We start from the raw sequence: 10,385 nt of genomic DNA on the forward strand, positions 1-10,385 counted from the left end.
ATTTCGACGGAAAATCCCATTTACGGGAATCTCAATCGAGATACATGGACATGGGATTAGTTCATGCTTGAGTGTAGTGGAATGGTAAAAATATCAGATAATATGTTTGAGTTATATAAGATTATAAAACAAAACTAAAAAAAACATTTTGAGAATGGTGAACATTGTTCCTATTTAGTTAATTCTTTTATTAGCTTTGATTAGTATCTTTTTTTAATTTCATCATTCAACTCAAAGATAAAAATATTGATCATTTTCACAATTTCTCTGTGCTAGAGAAACATGCATAATACATTATTTTTTGGGCAAGTTCAAATAAGATTGTGTGGGGAGGGGGGTAAATAAGCTAAGTTGTTGTTAAAGTGTTAAAGTAAGTATAGCTATCAATTTTAAGGATGATTTGATATATTTTCTCTTTCATTTATTTAGAGTTAATGGTTAAAAATACATTCAAAGTATCACATTTTTGTAAATTTACTATTTGAACTATCAAATTTTTGTGTTTTCTACCTAAACTATTACTAACTATTTATCAAAACATATCTTGACTAGTATCTAATGGCCATGGTGTACATTCTCTTTTTTTTATTTAAAAATGATGCTAAATGATACTCCACACGGATAATTAAAGGAATAAGTTGAAAATTTTTAAAACAATATTTAAAAGTAATAGTAAAAACACTCTTTAAGTATCAATTTTTTTTGCTACTTTCATACATAAAAATATAATGTATTTATTTGTGTTTTCTACTTGAACTATCATTAATTATTTATCAAAACACACCTAAAAACTAATGAACCAGATGTCATGTGAATGAAACTTCATGGGCAAATTAAGTTGTCACACGTCTTTCGACAATTCTATTCAAACACTTGGTCTAGTTTTAGCTTCGAACAATATATATATTTTAAGAAACGCAAACATCTTGATTATTTAAATATGAAACTCACAAAATGTGATACTTTCATATGTTTTAGTGACCGTTATCTCATTATTTTATTACCAATTCCACAACATATAATACTTTAGTAAATCTAATTAAGCTACATACAATATAAAAAGAGAACTAATTATAAAATATAATTGTAACGGTAACACACCAAATTAAAAAGTTACAACAATCCAAAACTTCACAAGGCCCATGGGCCTTTCTCACCTTTAAGAAAAATTTCGCGCCAAATCCTACGTGGCAATGTAGACACATCAGACTCCACATCAGTTTTCCCGGCAATTGGCGCCAATTCTGACATGGCAGAACTGACACGTCAGCCTCCACCTCAGCTTTCCCGCCAGAAAAATGCTACCATATAACAGTACCCCACCCCCCACTCCCTACACCCACCTCGTCGCTTCACTTTCACCCTCCATTGCTCTCTGCAACTTCTCATCAATTCGTGTTTTTGTTCATTTTTGCAATCAATGGAGTCTACAGATGCTTCTTCTTCACTGTTGAATACATTCAAATCGAAGAAGAAACTTCAGATTGTATCCGACCCGGATGCATCCGGAGCTCCGTCTCTAGATCCATGGAGCTCCAAAACCCCTGAGAAGACAATCGTTCCTCCTCGCCGGACTCGGAATCGGAATGCTGCGTTTTCATTGAAAGATATCCGACAGGCCGCACAGAAGCTCCGGAAACCTGACCCGACCCGCCCGAATTCCCAGACTGATACATCATTGAGCTCTGTGAAAACACAAATGGAAGAAGCTTCAGCAGCTAAACCGAAGAAGCCTGTAAATCCAGTAAAGCTACCAGAGAAGTAAGTTTTTATTTTGGATTTTACATGATGTGGATCTATTTGTTATTGGAAAGGAGACAGATCTAGAATTTTTTAAGCAAAATGAACAACGGATTCAAAAAAATCTGTATACTAAAAGTTGAAATATTCATTTTCGAATCCCTAATTTTAAAATATGAAGAAATGAACACAAGAAAAACAAATTCGGAATGTTTTTTGTTTTGTTTTTTCTGGAACTAAAATTAGTGTTATTGTGTAGGTACAAATTGTTGGAGGAATTCTTTGGTGGCTTGGTGAGTTCGATTCGATTGCTGCAGTTGAAGGGTTCTTCGGCAACATTTACAAATATTAGTGCAAAGGTGGAGTGTCTAACAGATAGGTATACAAATGATGATTCGTGTATGCATTTACAGATGTTTTCTCTATGGATTATATTGATAAATTGTGTGATTTCTCTGTTGATTGTGCAGGAGGTTTACTTACAACCACTTAGCACAACTGAAGTTTCTTTTACCTGAGGCTATCGAGATAAAGAAGATGCTTGTGTTCGATGAAAGGACAACCTGTATGAAGCCTGATCTTCATATTACGTTGAATCCTAATGGAGTTGAAGGAGATAAGAAGCTGAAATCCTCGCGTGGCACCGAACAACTGAGGACAGTCTTCAGCAATCGGATTTTGGATTTCTTTAAATCCCACCCTGAGGTAAAAGAGGGATTTAACTTGTGCAAGTTTTGACAATTGGAAAAATTACTTTGCAATGATACTTGGAATTTATAGACTTAAATCTGTGTTGATTGAAATCATTAGCATAGTTTGGGATGTTAAGTTAGCTCTGCTAGACATACTTTACTTGTGCAAATTTTGACAATGGAGAGTTGCTTTGCAATGATATGTAGATTTGTTAGGCCCAAGTGAGACGTGTTTGGTGTATTTAGGATTTGTCGCCTTAAATCTTATGTTGTCTTGCAATTATCAGAGTAGTTTGAGATGTTAAGCTAGCTCTGTGAGACTATAATTTAGTATTTATAGATTTAATTCTTGTGTTGATTGAAAATAATTTAGTGTAGGGATATCCCTTTTCTTCCTCCTTTGCTCCCCGAACTCCTCTATAAGAAGGTGAAAATAATAGGTTATTTTCAGATATTGCCTTTGCGTTTCTTGAAAAACTGGTGATAACAAATGCTATTTTTGAATTTCAGGGAAATGACATTCCTGAGGAAGAACTACCAGGAGCGTTTGGTGCGTCTAAGCAAGAGCTCTTGACGAACACATCAAGTCCTGCTGGTGCACAGTTAAAGGAGGAGACACCAATTGGCTCAATGCAGAAGCCGCCAGTAGCTGTATCTCATCTGTCTCAATCTTTCAGGCGATCCTTTTCTCATCGAGCGTCTATCGGTGTAGTAGAGAACGTAAAGCAACAAACAACAGTTTCTCAAACTTCAATTCCTCCAGTGTCAGAACCCCAGATTACCAATTGTCCCACCAACACCTCTAAATTGCTTTTGACACAAACTAGGACCACAAGATTCTCAACACAAGGGGTTCATTCTGCTACTTTACCACCATCTCCTCTACCAGCAACTCCATTAAAAAACACAAAAAGTGAAGATGGTTCGTGTTTGTTAAGTGCTGAAAGTACTCCAGCAAAACTTGCATCTACTCCAGCAAAATTGATGAGTTCTACACCTTTGCTCCAACCTTCCAAGAGATGCTATATGACTCCAGATGGCGAGTCAACTGAATCACCAAGAAAGCTAGTGAGGCGCCCCCCTCCTAGTAGGTCATTGACCTTTAATACTCCTGTAAAGAGTTCAAAAGTTACAGAAGAAACCAGCTGGAGCAGAGAATCATCAACAGATGATGAAATCTTTGACATTCTTCCAGAGAATCTTCTGCAGTCAGTAAGACACAAAACAAACTTTCTTCCACGACAACATTTCCTTGTTAACAATATAAAAGTTGATCCTTAAGGCTGAGAGGAGTTAGGATATCTATATTTCTTAGTCTAGTATTTGAAGTTAATGGCTAATTTTTCTTGGATCTGCAGATAAGGGCAAAAGAGCAGGAGGCACTAGAGGAGCTAGATCCAGCCATATCCCAAGCAAAATGGCGCAAGAAAATGATTTCGATCTTGCCTAAGTTTTTCGACATGATTTACTTCCTATTTCACTCAATTAACCGATATGTGATTACTAAAGAAGAGCTTACACACAAAGTGATTTCGAGCCATCTAGCTATTGCTGATAAAAGTAAGCCTAGTTGATAATCATTTGAATACATGGAGTGCTTTGACAATTTGAAGCTGATTCTGACTCGAAACATTTTTCTTCTTTCTTTGCAGGAGAATTTGAAGAGCTACTCCGGTTATTGCAAGAAATAGCTCCTGAATGGATCCATGAAAAGCTGTCATCTAGTGGGGATCTTCTCTTGTGGTAAGCTTAGATTCTTGCTAAGAAGTTCAAATCTTGAACCTGCCTCTGTTTGACTACCTTTAAGTATTATATGATGTTTCTTAGGGACTTGACGTGATAATTTGTGTTTTCATTGCAGTGTTAGCAAGGTATCAAATGCTGATTCAATACGCACAAGGATTGCCGAAGCAAAGTAAGAAATCAATGGCAATGGGATCTGAATTTGGCCCCGAGTTTTCCAAGTGGAGTTGTAAATGATAGTTTGGCTAACTAAATTATTTCCATACATTGATCCTCTCTGCAGCATGTGACTGCAACATTTTGCTATTTAGTATAGTTTAATGTCATTTTAACTGGTTTAGCTAGCAATTAGAGCTACAATAAGTTTGTTAGTGAAGACTGTCTCAATATCTTACTGTGTATTGGAGAACACTTTGCTTGTATATAGCCATGCTGCTTTTCTTGGAATGAGAATTTGGTAATAATATATATTTTTTTTTCTATACTGAATGTTGATTTGATTGATTTTGAGGTGAATTCTTTTTACTTCTGAGCAATGAATTATGTAGCACTTTGTATAAACCAAATGAAACCTTGATGTCATTTTATGTTTGTTCCTCTTATCAACAAGGTATGGTGGTTGTCATGAAAAAGTTCAATCAAGAGAAGTTGAAGTAAAATAGAAAGTATTGTTTCAAAAGTATGTATATAAAATTTAGGCAAACATTTTGGTCTCTGATTCACATTATTTTTTTTGTTATTGTTTCTCCATTGTTTTCTTATTCTTTTACTTGTACTTGATATATTTGAGTTGAGTATTTTTGGAAAAAGTTTTTTATCTCCACGAAATAGTAGTAAAGTTTATGTACACTCTATCATCTTTAGATCCCACTTTGTGGGAATTCACTGGTATGTTACAATATATGAAGGTGGGTGGGGATCGAGGTCGGGGTCCGGGGTTGAGTGTGTCGAACAGTCGAAGGATGAGTAAAAATGCAGTAGTAGCATTTATATATTAATTTTTTTTAATGAACTTGTTTTTACTGAAAGAAATTGTTCAAAATTTTGACCAATCAAACATAAAATAATAATAATATATATAACATATTTTTCACGTACCAAACACATGTTACATTATAAAATCTTTTACGTGCTGTCCAATTTTTTCAAACTTACACATTACACTATAAAATCTTTTACATACCATCTAATTTTGGGTATTTATTATCCGAGCAACTCCCTTCTATCAAATAAATTCAAGAACATGGTGAAATGATTGATTCTTAAGCTGGTCTATCTAACTCAAATATGAATCATCGAACAAGTGATTTCCTTATTTTGGATGCATAGAATAAATTATAACTTTTTTTTAATAATCATGATATTCGAATCAAGTACATAATTATTCCATCAGACACTTAAGAGAGAAGTATTTTTACGTGGCATTAAATGAAATACTGTTTCAACTAATTTATCCAAAAATAAAATAAAATGTCAATTTCTGTAATCAGCTAGGTATTTATAGTGTCAGTAGTTTCTTCTCCGGCCCTTTCACCTCCTAGTGCTACTCCTCTCCGCCGCCGCCGCCACCGGCGTTGTTATTCAGCTCCAGGTACACTCTCCGGCGCATCTATATATCTTTCGTTTCCATAATTTCCAATCGGATTTTGTCATTTTCACGGTTAGCACGCGAATTTTCGATCGATCCGTAACATTATAACTCTAGGATTTTATAGATTCACGAATTTTCAATTGATCGTCCATTTTATCTGAATTTTTTGGCCAATTTTTTTGCTTTGTATCGGACAGAATATTTTGATCTATTTTTGCGATTAACTTGAGGATTAGTGATTCCTGATCCACCGGAAAAAAATTCACATCAACCGGAGTTTCAAATTGAATAGATTGATCATTGGCAGATATGAATTCACGAAGGTTCGTACATTTAATATGAATTTTTTTATGTTCTTATTAGGTATTTTTCGTGCATCAGCGGACAATCTGCCCTAATACTTGAATATTTGCTTTGGATGTTGACATTTGCAGATATAATTTGTTCATATTAATACCCTTAGTAGTAGTAGTATTGCCATATGTTTTGCTTCCGGATGGCAAAGGTAGTACACTGGATGTGTGATAAGCACATGCCTCGAGTTCCGGTGAATAAGTCTGGTATTTGAGTGGAGAATGTTAGAGGGACTGACCTGCTATCCACTAACTTGAATTGGAAACAATGAATTACTCAGTTATCAATTAGAAGAAAAAAGCAATGCCATAAGCCTTTAGAATTTTCAAGATGGATTTGGTGACTTCTTTTCTAATCTTATAGCGGTACTTTCGTGGTGTTATTCTGAGTTCTCTTGATCTAGTTAGATACTTGAATAAGTGTGAGATTTAGAAAAATTCTAGCTTTAGAGAACCCTCAATTAGCTTATAAGACAAACTGTGCAGCATTGAGGACCGAAACAGACGCAAAATGGACACGGAGGATTCATATGATCTTCTAGGATTGAGGTGTAATTGACTTATAATGATATATTTGTGTTATATTGCTAGCTTGAGCTGGTGAACAATTTTCTATCTTTGCATATAATCGTCATGAGTTTTGACTTCATCTACTAGGGACATTATGTCACTCTTTGCAACCTTATTTTCTTTTTGATATTTTTTCCCTGTTTAGCTGGAGTAGGTGTAGTGATCCCCTTTAATTTTTACTTTCTCAGATTATTGTCCGACCATAGTAAACGTGCTAGTTTATTGAGGTGGAAAAGAGTCTTAGAATGTGTCATTAATATAAGATTGGGTTGGTTTAGCTTATCCTACTTATGCTTTTTTTGGTGCTAACTATCATTTGTTCAACCTCAATTTCCGGAAAATCTATGTTCTAAAGCCTCTTAAATGTATTATAAGTAAATTCCTGTTTGTGTGTGTCCGCTTGTTGTTCCTTACCCTTTCCTCTTTTTAAATGGTATGAGACGTAAATATACAGCTTCAGGCTTGATCCAATTTTAGTACCGTACCTTGACATTTAGCATAAACTGGCCCCTCTCCTCTGTCATATTGCCTTGTCAGTCAGGCCAGTTTTTACCTTTACCTTACTCCTGTCCTCTGTGCCTGTTCTTCATATGAATGTGAGGGTGGGAAACCTTCTCAGTACCAGAGCTGTTTTTTATGATGTGTAGTTTATAAAAGAATAATCTTTTTTGCATCCAGCTTTATTGGAATACATTGATAATAATTGAATTCAGGGAACGTGGCAATAGAGCTGCTCTATTTGATGGAATTGAGGAAGGTGGCATAAGGGCTTCGTCATCATACTCTTCGCACGAAATTGATGAACAAGAGAATGAGAGGGCAATTGATGGGCTGCAAGATAGAGTTAGTTTTCTCAAAAAAGTAAGTCTTTCATACCTGAGTCTTTTATATGTTCAATGTTTATGGGTAAGTTGCAGTACAGAAATTCCTTGGTTGTCTTTACTGAAGTATATATCTTGGTCATGGGTGTCAAGGGCATTACAATGGTGCAAACCTTATGAAGCCAACTAGTTGAGATGGGATAACCTATAACTACTCTTTCATTATTGGAGGCTGTTGCTTTAGTAAATTGATGACTATTTGTAAATACACATACACACCGACACTACCCTCCATTTTGTTCATGCATAAATGATTAATGCCTTTGGGTGTCGAAGGTCTTGCTCTGTCAAGAACACTGTTGGGAAAATAAGTAGGATCCAGAATTTGTCACCTCGAGCACATGCTCTTAGAAATCATTCTTTTTCGTGTTATCACTCAGAAGGAAAGGATAGATAATCACGCGAATCTCTAAAAGCTGGTGCTAAGAGGCTCCTGATTTCTTCATCGAGTTATCTTGATCATGAGTAATAATCTGTGATTGTTCATAGGTTGTAAAAGCTGTTCTCCTCTTTTAGTGCAACTTAATAGTTTCATCATTAACTGTTCTTGTGTACATCAAGTGAAACAGCTTGCAAGTGAAGTTGATAATGAGCATGTTGAACTTGTTAACTTTATTGTTTTAGTTCTTACAATGCTTTATATCCAACAGTTGTCAGGTGACATACATGAGGAAGTGGATACTCATAATCGGATGCTCGACAGAATGGTCAGTTGTCTTAACAGAACAACTTACGTTATGCTTCATGCCTTTTGCAATATGAATAATCGTTAAATAAATTCCTGGTATGCCTATTCAGGGCAATGATATGGATTCTTCAAGAGGTGTTTTATCTGGAACCATGGATAAGTTTAAGATGGTAATGTATTTTACATTACATGACCTTTTTTTCATTTATCCTTTGATATGTATGTTGCTGGTTTTAAGCCTCTTCCATTCCCTTCAGGTATTTGAGACAAAATCAAGCCGAAGGATGTTTACACTCGTGGCCTCGTTTGTGGTTCTTTTCCTGGTGGTTTACTATCTCACTAGATAATATGCACTGGTCTTATTTATGTTGTTCAAACTCTCCAAAAATGCTACCACAACCATGTTGGATCCGCTAAAAATGCATCACTTTGGTAGGATCCAACACACATTTTTGAAGAGTCCGAGCAACATAGGTTTTATGTGCAAAGTTGCTGAGATTCTGATATTAGCATTACTGTCTCACTGTAAGAATGTTCCGACGTGTGTATCTGTGTCAAGATGTTTAAATACAACAGATAGTTTTGAAGATGTGGATCTGTATAACACTATCATTCACATATATTGATATTCAATGCAACTTTTGTTACAAAAAAGGGATAATACCCTCAAACTCGTCTTGAAGTTCTAACTATGCACCTAAACTTTGCGGGAGTTAGTTCTATTACTTTGTATTTGTGAAAGATGTATTGACCCCTTACAAAGGTCACTATAAGATCAAGCTAGTGTTGGATGCGAGCTGCCATATGTCAAACGACTAAAAAGAAATAGAAAGTTATTTTTAATAAAAGTAATATTGCGATAAATATAAATTGTTCCAGGTAATATGTATTAAAAGTAATAAAGTAAAAAAATATTATTGCTATAAATGGTAAATATTTTCTTAATTATAGTATATTTATGTAAATTTTTCAAGCAAAGTTCAGATAAGTTTTGTCACCAAAAAAGAAGGCCTTTGTGAATTAGGATATTTGTGAACTCATTTGCCTACGTGTATAACTTAACACATATAAAATTTAAGTCAAAATTAATCAGATGACTAAAGAGGCAGGCAAAACTTGTGGAATTTAATGTCTTAGTTGAAACATACATACAGCTACCTCTTCTCTTGTGGGAGTTGAAGAAGTTGCTTTTTCATCTTCCTCTTTTCGTTGAATCTTCTCAACAAACTAATCCACTCTCCAGAAAAATAATAATCTGAAATCGCCAAAATAAACATAAACAAGGTCTTTAATATCATATAGAAACAAAGCGAATCAATCACCTGTATTATGGTGTTGAGGTATAATAACAATGACTATACACGAGCTTTTTATGGAAACAAAATATATATATATCCCAAAAGTACTTGTGTGAAGATTGAAAACCTTCGTAACCTTAACACTTGTAGTTTTAAGCAATTATTTGCTTCAATTCAACCACTCAAAGCTGCCTCAAAACATCAACAATACCTTGGGCCTTCAGTTCCTGAAAGCCACAACTGCGCGCATCCATTTTCTGACTGTATGGCTTGATCACAACAGAAGCTGATGACTATAATACATTTCACTGCATGTATAAAGTTAGGACCTGGGTCAGGTATTGTGAGGTTTGAACTGTCGTTGTACGCCTCAGCATATGTATTTTCACTAACATATATAGTCAAATATGTTCGATTGTTCAAAGTTAGTGTCTGGCTCCTCCTTGTGTTGCAGGATCAACATTATTCTTCATAGCATTTAGGACACTAGTTCCAATTGTAAGTCTACTTGTGTGGCTTTCAGTAAGGAATATGAAAAAAAAAATTGTATTGAGACTATTTAGGCTTTATTGCGGGTTTCAGTTATTACTATGTGAGTTTTATTTCAATGAACATATACTTTATCAGATTTTTCTTAATCCATTTAATTAATTGATTATGTAGAGGAAATGAAGGGAACATGCAAAAAAAAAAAATGACAAAATAATATTAACCATAGAGAGGTGTCACATAACCTTTTCTATTTTCAGCTTTATTATTTTTATATATACGTATATATAGATTGGAAGATGAACAAAACAAAAAATTTATGAATTTAGTCCAACTATAT

General features: G+C 34.8%; 2 protein-coding genes across 3 annotated transcripts; both read left to right on the forward strand.

Annotated features, from left to right (window-relative positions):
- The first annotated feature begins 1,352 nt into the window (after nucleotides 1–1,352).
- LOC125812882 (CDT1-like protein a, chloroplastic) lies at nucleotides 1,353–4,436 on the forward strand. Its single transcript, XM_049492345.1, has 7 exons — nucleotides 1,353–1,761; nucleotides 2,000–2,119; nucleotides 2,211–2,445; nucleotides 2,943–3,644; nucleotides 3,791–3,992; nucleotides 4,085–4,175; nucleotides 4,294–4,436. The coding sequence occupies exons 1-7, from the start codon at nucleotides 1,421–1,423 to the stop codon at nucleotides 4,349–4,351; spliced, it is 1,749 nt and encodes a 582-aa protein (XP_049348302.1). The 5' UTR covers nucleotides 1,353–1,420; the 3' UTR covers nucleotides 4,352–4,436.
- Nucleotides 4,437–5,607: 1,171 nt separating this feature from the next.
- On the forward strand, nucleotides 5,608–8,862 carry LOC125813020 (bet1-like SNARE 1-1). 2 transcript variants are annotated; one of them, XM_049492508.1, is made up of 6 exons: nucleotides 5,608–5,766; nucleotides 5,964–6,089; nucleotides 7,403–7,550; nucleotides 8,221–8,277; nucleotides 8,369–8,428; nucleotides 8,516–8,862. In XM_049492508.1, exons 2-6 carry the CDS (start codon nucleotides 6,076–6,078, stop codon nucleotides 8,603–8,605), a joined length of 369 nt encoding a protein of 122 aa, XP_049348465.1. In that variant the 5' UTR covers nucleotides 5,608–5,766; nucleotides 5,964–6,075; the 3' UTR covers nucleotides 8,606–8,862. The 2 variants fall into 2 exon arrangements, with proteins under 2 accessions (XP_049348465.1, XP_049348466.1); XM_049492509.1 differs by having other exon boundaries at nucleotides 5,684–5,766; nucleotides 7,418–7,550.
- Nucleotides 8,863–10,385: the final 1,523 nt, after the last annotated feature.

The sequence above is a fragment of the Solanum verrucosum genome, unplaced genomic scaffold (assembly GCF_900185275.1).
Source record: "Solanum verrucosum unplaced genomic scaffold, falcon-dt-bn FXZP01000144.1, whole genome shotgun sequence".
Taxonomy (NCBI): domain Eukaryota; kingdom Viridiplantae; phylum Streptophyta; class Magnoliopsida; order Solanales; family Solanaceae; genus Solanum; species Solanum verrucosum.